This window comes from Cetorhinus maximus, chromosome 19, assembly GCF_964194155.1.
Source record: "Cetorhinus maximus chromosome 19, sCetMax3.hap1.1, whole genome shotgun sequence".
NCBI classification, from domain to species: Eukaryota; Metazoa; Chordata; class Chondrichthyes; order Lamniformes; family Cetorhinidae; genus Cetorhinus; species Cetorhinus maximus.
This window is the reverse complement of record NC_135897.1, coordinates 33,372,906-33,388,734: the sequence shown is the minus strand read 5'-3', so window position 1 is coordinate 33,388,734 and position 15,829 is coordinate 33,372,906. Positions and strand designations below refer to the sequence as shown.

The 15,829-nt window shown below is 44.5% G+C and overlaps 1 protein-coding gene across 2 annotated transcripts in view; it reads right to left on the bottom strand.

The window, feature by feature from the left end:
* pik3cb (phosphatidylinositol-4,5-bisphosphate 3-kinase, catalytic subunit beta) overlaps positions 1-15,829 on the bottom strand; it is a 200,074-nt gene that overhangs the window by 47,046 nt on the left and 137,199 nt on the right. For both annotated transcript variants that reach the window (XM_078563678.1, XM_078563679.1), the window contains exon 12: positions 15,093-15,281. In XM_078563678.1, the coding sequence (XP_078419804.1) occupies positions 15,093-15,281 (189 nt within the window). The remainder of the gene's footprint in view (positions 1-15,092; positions 15,282-15,829) is intronic.

Genomic DNA, 15,829 nt, shown 5'->3' with positions numbered 1-15,829 from the left:
GGAAAGCTAAAAGGGCACAAGATGATACTGTAATCTGAAGGAAAACATTTAAAATATGATGTGTAATGTACAAGGGAAGAATCCACAGACCTCAAAAGGAGGGAGCAGAATAAAAATAATGAGCTTCATTTTTTATAAAAAGCTATTTATGGGGAAAAACAATATTAGAACTATTCAAGTTAATTAATATTCCAGCTTAAAAGTATTTAAAGAATCACATTTTCAAAAAGTTCCAAAGCAAAATAAAAGCAGCAAGCTACATCCACTCAAGTTTTCACTAAAGTTAACAATTTGAAGTTATTTGCAACAGAGGCTACGGTTCACTTGATGAATACACCATCTCGAACTGAGCCATACAGAACAGGAAGGTCCTATTCAATTCCAGGGTGACCCCTGAATTCATTATCTGTCAGCATGGATGACACTACAATTGACCTTACTGCCCTTAGCTCAAGGGTAGGGAAAAGAAATTCAGAGAGGGGTAAAGCTTGACAGTGTGAATGTCAGGTGAATTGGCTTTTAATGCCTGTCCATAGTCAAATAGTCTGCCAATATTTATTGTTTTGGCTCACAGATGACATATTGGCCTGGATTTTGTCCGCAGAGATGAAGTGCCATCCAACCCCCAAACACCCCAAAACCTCAAAGAAAACTGCCCACCAAGAACTTTTGACCTCTGTGTGGAGATATTCTGTTTCTCAACATTAGTTTGAATCTGGTGCCAAGTTAAAGGGATCTCCAGACATCCAGCAACAATGATGTCATCAAGCAAAGTAAGCAGACAATTACAGTGAAGGATTCTCACAGACAGCAAACCCAGGAGTAAAATGCACTGGTTCCTCTTCACTTAGCAAAATAAAGATTAAGACATACACATTAGAAGCTGCAATATCAAATAATTTTTTTTTAAAAACCTATCTTATAAAGCTATGGAATTTTTATCACGATGGAAACATTTGGCATTACACAACTATAAAATTAGTTTTCTAGAGCAGAAGGGTGCTTCAGCAGTAATAATGAACTTAGTGTACTATTAAAAACAGTTACATCTCATCAACAAGACATAACCTTTTGGGGGGGTTTTCAACAGCAATATTACAGCACAAAATGGGAAGTTATCATCAGTTAAATGATTTCTAATTGGTTGCCATCTACAGGGACTTCAACAATGAGCCCTATAGAGAAGTGTAGAATCAGTGGCAGCAACTTCTGGATTTCCATGTTTAACTGCCCATGCAAAAACTTCAGAAGTTGCTGTCAGTTTCGCAGGAGTAACGATGTCGGATGCTGGCAGTTTTGCTGTCATTAGGGGGGAGACGGTGGCATGGCGGTAATGTCACTGGGCTAGTAATCCAGAGGCCCAGGCTAATGCTCAAATCCCATCATGGCAATTGGAATTGAAAGCTATGAAATGATCATTGTTATAAAAAACCCTTATGGTTCACTATTGTTCTTTGGGGAAGGAAATTTGCTGTCCTTATACTTGGTCTGGCTTACATGTGACTCCAGACCCACAGTAATTTGTCCTCTTAAATAGCCTAGTTCTGTTCAAGGGCAATTAGGGATGGGCAGCAAATGCTGGCACCAACATTCCATTGAAGATTTCTTAAAATTTCTACCACAAAATCTGGGCCATTAAGTGAGAAACCAGAGAGTGGCTCATGCTTGCAAACTGTACTGCCACATCAGTGAGGCCCTTCAGTTAGCATTGAAGAGGGGGGCAGTAGGAGAGGAGAAGAACATGTAAAACAAGTTATTTACAACAAAATTCATAGGCCTTAGAGTCAATGCAAATATTGTGAAGTTTTAAAGTCAGCTTTACATGAATTTAGTTGAAAATTTGAGCGCTAGTAATTTCTTGTGCAAAGGATGTGTCATTATTTTTTAATTATTATTTTGGTGGGAATAGGGAGTGGGGGAAGAGAAATAGCATTCCACTAACAGGAGGCTGTCAGTCAGTCAGTCATTCAGTAGCCCAGCAAAGAAATACCACAACCATCTAAGAGCAGAGTCCAACATCAGTAACGTTCACAACTGAAATCAAGCTTTGAACTGATCCAACAGTGCAACACTGGAGCTGATTGCTACTCAACATGCATGTTCTAAAGAAATTTCATTCAAAAGGAAATTCAGATATCAGACAAGTCACTCCCATTTCCGACATTCCTATTATCTCCTCTATTAAAAAATAATAATTACAAGTGAGACAATGCATTAAGTTTATTTTCTAGCTCAGTGTACAATCAAGGCAGAAAATGTAATTCCGCAGTCTGAAAATTCACCCCTGGATCATTCCTATGAGTTCAGGAGAAACTAGGTCTGTAAAAACAGCCAGAGAAATTCCAAAAATACTGGGTAGTTTGTTTATATTTCTCTAGTCATTCTTTTCAGATGGAGAGCACAAGCCAATGAACACAGCGACCAGGGTGGGTACCTGGCAATGACAATCACAGGTCAAAAGGTCAACAGGAGGGGTGTTTTGACAGCAGGCCAGTGTATATTACTGCATCTGGATCAAATTTGTCACTTTAGAACTGCTACGCGTCCTCTAAAGTCAAGGATTTTTTAAATCAAGAATTTAGCAACATTTGGGGGTGTAGAGAGTAAGAGATTAAAAGTAACTGTTCAAATAGAACTACTTGTTTGCTATTGTATTTGGGACACACAGCTTGAGGCATTCATTCCAACATTACAAGACACAAAAGCTGAATATGCAGATGTGAATGTTAAAATTGGGGTTCACATAGTTCGGAATGAACTGATGCAGTTCACATTCAGTTGCATCCTCACACTGGGGTTTCATGTAACTTCACAATACCGATGAACTAAACCAGCTTCTCCGGAGAAGGGCTAACTAATGGATTGGGTTTTATATGTAAACAAAATGAGGTGGTTGAAACGTTCTTATTTTCTTAGCTAATTACTCACAGTTATGCTCCATATGATGTTTCCGTGTTGGATTACAGAGCATCCCTGCAGCTAGCTGTACAAATGGCCCACCCACCCCCACCCTGGTTCTTCCCAGAGTAGGAGACCCAACCTACTGAGTGATTGTTTTCCTCCACCCCAGAGATTGTACACAGGTTATCTGATCTGCTAAGGCTAGCTCCTTATCTGAAAGTTTAATGGAAGTCCGCTGCTGACAAGTGAAATTGGGGATTATCCACTAACCAGAATACTTCGGTCTCTCCCATTCCCTTTCCCTCCCAAGGTATTAAATGGAACCCCTCTTTATTATTCTCAAAGCAAAGGATTGCAAATCACATTTTCATGTTGCTAAAACAGCAAGGACGTTTACTGAAAACTCAAGCTAACTTCCTATAACATACAGCTCATCAAATTAAAACATGCTGAGTGGCCCATTTCTCAGGAAAACAGTTGAAAAGGGACATGGATGGTGTTTTGCGCTTCCCATGCAGCCTGCCCTCATGGTGAGTTTGGAGGTGGGGGGGGCGGGGGGGGGGGGGGGGGCATTTAATCAGGCAGGATGGTGGTAGGCGGGGGTCGGTGCCACATTCTCACCTCCGCCCCAATTAGGTCCTTCCTGCCCCGTTACCAATTGAGGCCCTTAAGGAGGCAATTAATGCTGAATTAAGGGCCTTTCCCTGCTGCCCTTGATAGTAACCCACAAATCCCTACCCAGCCATCGCTGACCTCTGATCTGGGTCGCTGCTTGCTTCTGGGACTCCTGAAGATGTATTTCTTGCAGCAGCCACCATCGCCCCAGTGGCGCTACTGAGCAAAAGAGCTGCCGGCCTCTGATCGGCTGGCAGCTCTCCACGGGCAGGTCTTCCCACACCCAGGGTCCTGATCCTGTGAACGGCCTGCCAAATCTGGAAATGGTCAGCTGTCAGGTCAGGCCCAGGGCAGGGGCAGGGGTGGGGGTGGGGTGGAACCTGAATACATTGGCAGTGGGACGCAATTTTTTTTTAACTGGGCAATCTTGCTTCTCCTGAGCCCACAAAAGTAAAAATTGAAAACTTCTTGAGTATTTTTTGAATGGTCTCCAGCTAGTTGACACCTTTAAGGTATGTGAGTTAGGCAACTGAAGACCTGCAGGACTTGACAGAGCATGTGCAGTGCAAGCCCCTCGCACTAATGCCTAAAACCAATGTAGGACCCCAACATTTAGAACATTTTTAAACCCCTTCAGTCAATAAGGTGTCCAGCACAAATAGGATGTGACAGATTGTGACTCAAAATTCAAAGGGCTAACAACAGTTTTATGGGTGCAAAGTGGACAGCTAGAAGCTCCTCCTCCACATTATGTGGATGTGTGCCGAACATTATTTAAAGTGACCAATTTCCCCCTCCTCTGACCACAGAAAAGGCTCAATTTGTCATTGAGATGTACAAACTTTTAATCCAAGCCTGTCTCTAGTGTGTCCTTGGTTACAAAGATGGGCGTGAGGAATGGGGGGCGGCGTTGGGGCACGTTGGTGGGAAGTTCTTCCAGAGTCTCTACTCTAATGCTACGCCAGGACTCATGTGGGAAACTCTTTCGAGTTATCAACAGTCACAGGTTGCAACTCTTTTTGAGTACAATCACAGTTCTTGGTTTCCGGGAGTGGGACATGAACCCACAACCCTCTGATTCAAAGGCGAGGGTGCTATGAACTGAGCCACAGCTGACACCTCCGGACTCATGTGGGAAGGTGCACGCTCTGGATGTTGAGATACCAGGATTAGGTTACTTCTGAGTAACCTGTGGACATGATCTAAGCTGGCACAGATGTTTTATGTTTGGCCAATCTAGTTACTTCATCCCTCCCTTCTATGGGGAAATTGTTCCCATTAGATAAACAGGTGGCAGGCTGGGAAAATCCTGCTCAAAGTTCTCTTTAATGTGGTTCAGTAACATAAATAAAGTACTGAGGTTTCAGGAATTTCTACTGCTGTCAATTAGCTAGATAGACCAACAAGTGCCCAAGATATGGGAAGAGACTGATTACATTTCAATAATTCACACTTGCCAACTCAGATCTGCCAAAGTAATGTTCCAGTGAGGCCTCCAGAAGTTTGCACTGCACTTTACAGTCCATTCTGACTGGATTATTCTGAGCCAAACATTTCTGAAGAGACCTGATTGATCTGGGCATTCAGTCTCACCCATGGGTTGAATGGGCTTTTATCATCATATTGTTTTGTGCTGATGTTAAGACACATTGCCTCAAACCTACCTCAAATATATGAAGCTACTGAAATTCATGTCATAATTTGAAACAAATACCATAAATCCTTATCCACACACAAGCGTCAATTTTTGTTCCCATTTACAGGTTGTTCAGGCAGTACCAGATCGAAAATCTGCCTGGAGTGCATACATACTGACCTGTTTCTATTGATGAGAGGCTCGCCATGATTTCAAAGCAGGCCAGGAAGCCGCTGAGCAATGCCCTTCCCTAAAAGGAGAAGGTAAGGCCCCAGAAGACTGGAGGTCTGCGAATGTTGTACCATTATGTAAAAGGCAGCGAGGGATAGGCCAGAAAATTATAGGCCAGTCAGTCTGACTTCGGTGGTGGGAAAATTATTGGAAACAATTCTGAGAGACAGGATAAACTGTCACTTAGAAAAACACAGCTTGATCAGGGATAGTTAGCACTTGTAGGGGAAGATCGTGCCTTACTAACTTACTACAATCTTTTGAGGAAGTAACAAGGATTGATGAGGGTAGTGCAGTGAATGTTGTCTACGTGGATTTCAGTAAGGAATTTGACAAGGTCCCACATAGCAGGCTGGTCAGGAAAGTGAAATCTCATGGGATACAGGAGAAGGTGGCAGGTTGGATCCAAAATTGGTTCAGTGACAGGAAAGAAATGGTAATGGCTGATGGGTGTTTTTGTGAATGGAAAACGGTTTCCAGTGTTGTTCCTCAGGGCTCAGTGTTGGACCCCTTGCTATTTGTTGTTAATAGTAATGACTTAGACTTAAATGTGGGAGGCATGATTGGGAAATTTGCAGATGACACAAAAATTGGCCATGTAGTTGACAGTGGAAAGGATAGCTGTCGACTCCAGAATGATATCAATGGTTCGGTTGAGTGGGCGGAGAAGTGGCAAATGGAATTCAATCTGGAAAAGTAGGAGGTAATGCACTTGGGGAGGGAAAACACAGCAAGGGAATACTCAATATAAACGGGAAGTTATTGAGAGGGTTTGAGGAAGTGAGAGACCTTGAAGTGCATGTCCACATGTCCTTGAAGGTGGAAGGACAGGTGGACAAAAAAGCATATGGAATGCTTTCCTTTATTGGGCGAGGTATAGAATACAAAAGCAGGGATGTAATGATGGAACTGTACAAAATACTTGTTAGGCCACAGCTGGAATTTTGTGTACAGTTATGGTCACCACATTCCAGGAAGGATATAATTGCTCCGGAGAGAGTGCAGAGGAGATTTACAAGAATGTTGCCAGGGCTTGAAAATTGCAGCTATGAGGAGAGAGACTGGATAGGCTAGGGTTGTTTTCCTTGGAACATAGGAAGCTAAGGGGTGTCCTAATTGAAGTGTAAAAAATTATGAGGGGCCTAGATAGGGTAGTCAGGAAAGACTTGTTTCCCCTAGCTGAGGGGTCAATTACCAGGGGGCATAGATTTAAGGTGATTGGTAGAAGGATTAGAGGGGACATGAGGAACACCTCTTCACCCAGAGGGTGGTGGGCCTCTGGTGGTTGAAGCTGAAATGCTCAACTCATTTAAAAAGGTAAAAACAAAAAGCTAAAAGCTACTGCGGATGCTGGAAATCCAAAACAAAAACAGAATTACCTGGAAAAACTCAGCAGGTCAGGCAGCATCGGTGGAGAAGAAAACAGTTGACGTTTCGAGTCCCCACGACCCTTCGGCAGAACTGAAGTATAGTTAGGAGGTGAAATATAAGCTGGTCTAAGGTGGGGGGGGGGTGGGAGAGAGAAGTTGAGGGTGGGGTGGTTGTAGGGATAAGCAAGCAGTGATAGGAGCAGATAATCAAAAGATGTCACAGACAAAAGAATCAAAGAGGTGTTGAAGGTGGTGGTATTATCTAAGAAAAGTGCTAATTAAGAATGGATGGCAGGATACTCAAGGTACAGCTCTAGTGGGGGTGGGGTGGAAAGACTAACAAAGTTTTAGTTTTAGATTTAATAATAATGGAAATAGGTGGGAAAAGAAGAATCTATATAAATTATTGAAAAAAAAAGGGGGGAGGGGGAAGAAACGGGGTGGGGATGGGGGGAGGGGGTGTTTAAGATCTAAAGTTGTTGAATTCAATATTCAGTCCGGAAGGCTGTAAAGTGCCTAGTCGAAAGATGAGGTGCTGTTCCTCCAGTTTGCGTTGGGCTTCACTGGAACAATGCAGCAAGCCAAGGACAGACATGTGGGCAAGAGAACAGGGTGCAGTGTTAAAATGGCAAGCGACAGGGAGGTTTGGGTCTTTCTTGCGGACAGACCGCAGGTGTTCTGCAAAGCGGTCGCCCAGTATGCGTTTGGTCTCTCCAATGTAGAGGAGACCGCATTGGGAGCAACGAATGCAGTAGACTAAGTTAGGGGAAATGCAAGTGAAATGTTGATTCACTTGAAAGGAGTGTTTGGGCCCTTGGACGGTGAGGAGAGAGGAAGTGAATGGGGTAGGTGTTGCATCTTCTGCGTGGGCATGGGGAGGTGCCATAGGTGGGGGTTGAGGAGTAGGGGGTGATGGAGGAGTGGACCAGGGTGTCCCGGAGGGAACGATCCCTACGGAATGCCGCCGGGGGGGGTGAAGGGAAGATGTGTTTGGTGGTGGCATCATGCTGGAGTTGGCAGAAATGGCGGAGGATGATCCTTTGAATGCGGAGGCTGGTGGGGTGATAAGTGAGGACAAGGGGGACCCTATCATGTTTCTGGGAGGGAGGAGAAGGCGTGAGGGCGGATGCGCGGGATATGGGCCGGACACGGTTGAGGGCCCTATCAACGACCGTGGGTGGAAAACCTCGGTTAAGGAAGAAGGAGGACATGTCAGAGGAGCTGTTTTTGAAGGTAGCGTCATCAGAACAGATGCGACGGAAGTGAAGGAACTGAGAGAATGGGATGGAGTCCTTACAGGAAGCGCGGTGTGAGGAGCTGTAGTCGAGGTAGCTGTGGGAGTCGGTAGGCTTGTAATGGATATTGGTGGACAGTCTATCATCAGAAATTGAGACAGAGAGGTCAAGGAAGGGAAGAGAAGTGTCAGAGATGGACCATGTCCTGGGTCTGCATCTGAAGTGCTGTAACCTGCAAGGCTATGGACCGGATCCTGGAAAGTGGGATTAAAATGATTGGCTGGTTTCTTTTTTTCTCTTTTTGGCCAGCACACACACTGAATGGCCTCTTTCCGCACCATAACTTTCTTATGGTTCTAAAACATGAGTGGATGAACTGCCCAGTGGAACTCAGCACCCCAGTGGCGAAAAGGCTGTCCTTGAAAGGAACTGTTGCAAGCAATTCGGAAACATGACTAGAAATGCTGTGGCCTTGGTATTTATGGCCAGAATTTTTCCGTCGGCGAGCTGGGGGTGGGGCCCGCTCACCGACACGGGATGACGTCAGGGGGAACCCCTGATGTCATCCCGGTCCATTTAAATATTCAGGAAAGCGGGCGGACAGCGAAATCAGCTGTCCGCCCGCCGACCTGTCAATGGCCAATCGAGGCCATTGACAGGATCATTAAGCCAATTAAAGGCCCTGCCCGTCCAACCTTAAGGCTGGCGGGCAGGCCAGGAGCCCCAGCGGGCTTCTGAAAAAACATGAAACCTCATCCACTGGCGGGATGAGGTTTTGTGTCTGTTGTTAAAAACTTTAATAAACTTTAAGTGATATTTATTAACATGTCCCATCTCGTGTGACATTGTCACATGAGGGGGACACGTTAATAATTTTTTTATTTTTCTATTTTTTAAGTTTATAAAACTTTCAGCGCTCTGCCTGAGATAGCACTTAGTCTCAGGGAGATGTGCGAAAGAGCGCACTTTGACAGTTGGGGAGTCCCTCTCCCCCCACCCCCGCACAGGAAGCACATAGCGCTTCCCATTGGGTGGCCCGCCCACTCAAAATGGCGGCGGGGCCCGTTTCGGCAGCAGTGATCGGCAGCCCGCCGCCGCCGAGCCGGAGGGGCCCGCCCGCCAACCTAGGGCAAAATTCTGCCCTATGCGTGGGACCCAGAAGAGGATTCAAAAATCACCTTACGTACTGCTGGTCCCTCTGCTCCCCCGCTGTCTTCAGCTCCCATTTTTGACTTGGCTCCTAACCATCACCACCTCACCCTTTACCGCCCACATCTCCAGCTGTGACACTCAATCTGCATGGACGGCTTGGTGGAATTATCCTAATGACGGCTGACCATGAAAATCAGCCAGGCGTCGCATCTACTCATCTCATGGAATCAGGTGCACAAAATGTGACCTTGCCCTTTGTCAGTATTGTAATTAGAAAGGGAATCCTGAGGATTTTCTGTTTTCCCCTTTCCCATGGGCACTGAGGACAATTTTAGTATTTGGCACACTGCCGTGCCTTTTAGTTCAGGTAACTTTGCACACAGCAGAAATCAAAAATGGGACCTCCCCAGGCAGTACAATTTAGCTGCACCCTGAGAACTGTATTTAGAAAAGTAATTCCTCTCAATAGAAGTGACTAGCAGTCCAATTGCTCAATTTGATTTTTTTTAAGCTCTGTAAACTGTGATGAGTGCAGGCAACTGGTGACCGCTTTAATTCTGGAATGTGCTGGGCAAGAAAAATATAGTTCCTGCCCCTTGACAGATGCAATGGCAAGACAGTGCCAGGTGATAACTCCTGACATTTTTCCTCAACGAGCCAATGGACCCCAAAATATCTGTTTTAGGACACTGGCCAGCAGTAGCAACTTTCCAGCTGTCACTTCAAGGACTGCAGCGCTGCATGCAGTCTTCACTGGTTTTGAAATACAACTTAGGTTGAACCTATGGAAATGGCTTCCTTATGTGAAGTGCACTGCAGGTTACTGGAGCTCATGTGTGAGGTAGCTAAAGTGGAACACAGCAATCACTGTGGGCTGATGTGTGTCTTCAGTTCTACCCTGTGATAGTAAGTTCCTTTTCTAAAAAAAAATCCAGATCCCACACCACTTCATCAATTTTCTCCCTGATCCTCCTCCTCCTCTCGGTGAAGGTGTTGAGATTTCTTACTGAGTTGCAGCTCCTAGGTAAGCCCTCCAGTGCCTCATGAACATTATATTGTGCGAGAGTGTCCACTGTGAGTCGAAAGCGGCTGTTCATCCAGGAAGGGTACAACAGCTGAGTCTGATCCTGTCCTCACTCTCTGGACATGTGTACATGCTTCAGTAATGGCATCGACAAGCAAAAGTAGGAACACTGGCTGGTTTTTCTCTTCCAAGGACAACTGCAAATCCTCTAACATCAATCACTGGGACAATTTTCTGATAAAATAATAAGACTAACTTATTATTATAACTTACCTTCAGTTTTGAAAAAGGACATGCCTCCAAAACAGTTGTCTGTCCTCACTGATGATTTCAACCCATCTGCTGTTTGTTTCCTCCTTTTTACGTTTAAATAGTTAACTTTACATTGCTTCAATTATAAGTACAAGTTGCACAAACTGCAATAAAAACAGAAAATGCTGGAAATACTCAGCAGGTCAGACAGCAACTGTGGAGAGGAAAGAGTTAACGGGTGGAATTCGACAATCCCGCCAAAGTCAACAGACTTGTGAAGGGCTCACCGTATTTTACCGCCCCACCCCCACTGCGACTGGGCTGTCAAATTCCGTCCAATGTTTCAGGTTGTGATGCCCCCTATAAAGGCTCAACACGACCTGATGGGTTAGTTCTGTTTCTCTCCACAGACACTGTCTAACCTGCTGGGCTGTATCTTCCAGTCAGGGAGCGGGAGCGGGGGCGGGGCCTGCTCGCTGATGCGTAAAATGACGCGGGGTGACGTCTGGTGTGCATCCCAACGTCACGGCGCGCCATTTCAGACTTGCAGTTCGGTGGGCATGCACTCGAGTTGGCTGCGCGCCCGCCGACCTGTCAACGGCCTATTAAGACCATTAATAAAGTGGTTGAAGTCATTAATGGGCCTGCCCGTCCACCCTGAAGGTTGGCGGGCAGGCCAGGAGCCCTAGCAGGCTTCTGAAAAAGTATGAAACCTCATCCACGGGCGGGATGAGGTTTCAAGAGGATTTAAAAATCTCTCAATATTTTAAAATAAAAGTTATGGACATGTGACAGTGCCACATGAGGGGACGTGGCAGGGAAATTTTTTTCTCAGCTTTATTTAAAGTTTAAAATGTGAGCCAATCTCCCTGAGGCAGCACTTTGCCTCAGGGAGCTCTGTGTGCTCTTCCGCGTGCATGTGCGAAAGAGCGCACCCGCGGCTCAGGGAATTTCCCCCGCCCGCATAGGGAGCGCACAGCGCTTCCTGGCAGACATCACGCTGGGCGGGCCTTAATTGGCCTGCTCACGTAAAATAGCAGCGCGCCCCCAACCAGGGGCACTGATCGGAAGCCCGCTCGCCCGTGCCCGCTTCCGCACTTACCACCCAAACGGGGGGAAAATGTTGCCCACTGAGTATTTCCAGTACTTTCTGTTTGTATTTCAGATTTCCAGTATCTGTAGTGTTTTGCCTTTGTATTACATAAACTGGGCTTGTACTCCCTCAAGTGTAGGAGGTTGAGGGGTGATCCAATTGTGGTATTTAAAATTATAAAAGGATCCAATAGAGCAGTTACAGAGAAACTATTTCCTCTGGTAGGGTAATGAAGTATAAAGAGACACAATCTTAAAATAACAGCTAGGCCCTTCAGGAGTGAAATCGAGAAACACCTTTTCACACAAGGGGTATTGGGAATGTGGATTCTCTCCATCAAATGGCTGTGGAGGCTAGAACAATTGAAATTTTCAGGACTGAGAAACAATTTTTTATTTAATAAGGGTATCAAAGGATATGGATCACATGCAGGTAAATTGAGTAGAAGTAAACAGTCATGATCTAGTTTAATGATGGAACAGGAGCGAGAGACTGAATGACCTACTCCTTGTTCCCATGTTACCTTTAGCTGGGCAAGTTGTAGGTTTGCGCACCGCTAAGCAGTTTATCTAAAACTAGCATTTACGATTGCAAAATAAAACTGTGCCCATGGGTGATGCCAAGCAGAAATCATAGGCTTACCTAATCTATTTAGTAATCTCAATTAATTTCAGAATTTTATATATAGGTCAGTGTTTTAAGTGACAGATAGCTAGTCTGTTCAGGCCAGGAAAGTCCCTTGTTTTGATCTGGCAGTTTTTGCTGAGATTGCTGACCTCAATGGGGTAGCAGTAGATGCCCTACACTGGCCTCAATGCCTTAGGATTAGGAAGGGATAAAAAGAAAAATCAGCCAAGGTTTCTGCTCCTATTTCTATTCAATGGCCCTCACTAAATGTGTGCATCTGTGAATGTTGACCATGGACAGGATTGGGCTCAGCTGGCATTCAGCATGCAGGTACCTGAGTAAATAAGAGTTAGAGCCATTTGGGAAAGGTGCAACTGTATCTCAACAAGGAATCAATTCTTCCAGAAGAGGGAAAAGAAAACTAACAGGAAGGGGAAAAGAGAAACTGCAAAGCTAGATGCTGACCAACTCGCACATAGATATTCTCAGGCATTTGATAGTTTAGCGCTGGTGGTGAAAAATATGCAGAACCTTGACCAAAACCTTGTTCTTACTTGGCTACACAGGCAACAAGTCATTCACTCAGAAAGTGGAATTCTTTCTCCTGAAGCCCAATAGGATAACCAAGGAGAAAACTAAACAATTCAGTATATTCTAGTATTATACAGAACACTGGAAAATGGATACAAAGAGCACATTTTAATCCAGGTAATAGGGATTCCACAGCTGGAAAGCTATGAGAGACCCACGATGCCTCCTCTGGGGAAGGCCGGTCAAACATTTAAGTAGCCAGCAGCGCGCCTTCTCCAAGATTAAGGGCCAGGGAGTGGAAATCCTGCCCCCAAGAGCTGCCAGCCAATTAGAGGCCAGCAGCTCCTCATTCCCATCAGCACCACATGGGGGCAATGGCAACTGCCGTTGATGTACCCACTAGAGACCCAGGATCAGCAAGGGACCCAGACCACAGGTGATAGTGGGTGCAATTGGGGGGGTGGGAGGGTTGAAAGAAAGGGCAGGGGGTGGGGTCACAGTAGGATCTTCCCCAATGCTAGGTTCCTCGATCAGGAACCGAGTGTCTGACAATGAGTGCCCCTTTTCCCACAAGAACCCACAGGCAAACCTGATAGAATTTGCTTTTTGGACTCCCCCGTGTGGCAACTACCTCTCTCAGTGCTGGCTGAACACCAGCGGAGGTGGGATAAGACCCTAACATGGGTATTAATTAATTACCTCAATTGGCATCGGGGCAGGAAGGCTGTCCACAAGCCTTCCCAGCCTTGAGGCAGAGGCGGGATGCTGGCGAGCTCTCCATCCTGTGCCTTCTCACCTGATTAAATGCCACCCCCACCGCCTCCAAACTCATCTTGGGCGAGGGCATTCAACTCCACCCAAAGATTCTGTCTACAAGCACTCTTAAATTGGGAATCAACTTTACACGGCCTGCTTTTGGCCATCAGCAAAAATCCATCCATCAGGGCAGTTTATATCAACAAGGCCAAATAGGTTTTACTTGAATCAATAGGAAGGAAGGAGTTAAAAATTAGAGCTACAGGTCAAAGACAGGGAAGTTAATTGTAAGATTTTTATTAGAAGAGAAAGTCATTGGAAAGCATCCTTTAAAATTTAGTACAGAATTTTCTTAGTGATCTGAAGCTGTGGTATCTCACAGTAAAACATCTTACACAGTAGTTTCCTGTTATTGTCACTTTTGCGTTTGCTAGCCAAAAACACAAAGTTACAAGAAGGAAGGAGGACCTCAGGGCAATGCAGTTTTATCTTGAAGAAACATTCAAGATCAAATGGATTTTATTTAAAAAGCAACATTTTTTTGAGTCATGGCTCCTGCAATTCTGTGACGATTATGCTTGTGGTGCCTGTAATGAGGGATCTGCAAAGGCCTGGGCCTTAATGGAGTACTGAAGACATGAAAGTATTGGTTAGAAGATTTTTAAATTTGTTTTTTTTTAAAACTAACAAGAAAAATAGATCAGCACGTTTCTCAAAGAAATTTCCTGAAGAGTGCAGGAAGAATTTGTGGATATTGTTCAAAAAATAACAAAGTGTTATGGTAAAATGTTAAAAACCATTTGCATTTTACAGTTTGCAAGTGATTTTTTAGAGCCCTTCTCCCAAAGCACCTCAAGACTTGACCAGCTGTGGTGACTGTTCCAGTTGGAAGTTGCACATAATTCACATAAAACACACAATTCAGGCTGATACTTCAGTGCAATACTGAGGCAGTGCTACACTGTCAGAGGTGCAATTTCTTAGATGAAGCACTAAATTAAGGCTCTACCTGCCCTCTCAGACGGATGTAAAGATACCATGGAACTATTTGAAGGGAGATGGCGAGTTCCCCCAGTGTCCAGACAGCATTTAACCATTGAGCAAAACCAGCAAATTAATTGGTCATTTATTTCTCCGCAGTTTGCTGCACCTTGCACTGTGCAAGCTGGCTGCCCTGTTTGCCCACATTATAGCAGCAACTATACTTCATTGACTGCAAAGCGACTGGGGCAGCCTGATGTGCTGGCCAAGGGCTTGATATAACATAGAGCAGTTTTTATTTATCAAAAAAAAATCTTTGTGGGTTTCTTTTACAAGGAAAATATTTTCATCATGAATAACGTTGACTCGTTTGCAGCAAAAGCAAGTGCCCCATCCACAAACTCTTTGTGAGATAAAGAATTGTTCTATCGTACATTCCATTCTCATACTTCCAACATGGCAGCCGTAGTGTGGGGTGATGTAGCAGGTAGAGGCACACATTGGAAGTAAACGGGTGAATAGAAATTTATTAAAAAGTGTTGCAATGCAACATATTAATGAAGCACAACAGGAGAAACTCATGACAACATTTTTAGGTGGCATTAGGAATGGTTGTTTTTCACTACAAACACCCAACTATTACAATTTCATAACATTTGATGGGAGAAGCCAAAGTCAATAGCCATACCTGCGCCACGTCTTCATGTTTACTCCACTTTACTGAGAGCAGCAGTTTTGGCAAAGACTGGGGAAAGTTTTCACGACAATCATATCGTAGAGTCCATATTAAATCCATCTCATTTTCACACAGTTGAGACAGTGGATCTCGCTCCATGATTTCTCTTAGCTCAATATGCAACTTCTTCCATCCTCGACCCTGAATGAAGAAACGGTTACCAGTTTTACAGGTTTAGTAATGCATGTAAGTTTATCTGGCGTGCAAGTTGGGCTAGAGAATTGCTTTGCCAACATTAATGTTTTAAAATTTTAAAAAAACCTAGAAATATATAGCACAAGAGAACTGGACTTTCAAAATAGGAAACCAGGATACTAATTAGGCTTCGCCTACAGAGATAATTATGGTGATCCTGGCTGGACTGTTCTAACAGGAAATAGGGTGCCTTCCGGCCCAAAGAAGAATTGCATTAACAGGTCATTGGGTCCACTGTTAGTTGGCACTGACATTCCCTGGCAGTATCTGTCCCTCTGATATAGGCAAAACAACTACAAAAAAAAAGTCAAATTCTACCACTTTCAACAATGTATTTCTCATTGTATGTGTTTGATGAATTATGCTCAAAGTAACAGACATCAAAACGGCGCAATGGGACACTTATCATTTGTAACACACACTATTAATGTCCAGAAAGGTTAGGAGCAAACTAAAGGTCGCCACCAGCTCTAACAATGTGACTTTACACTAAC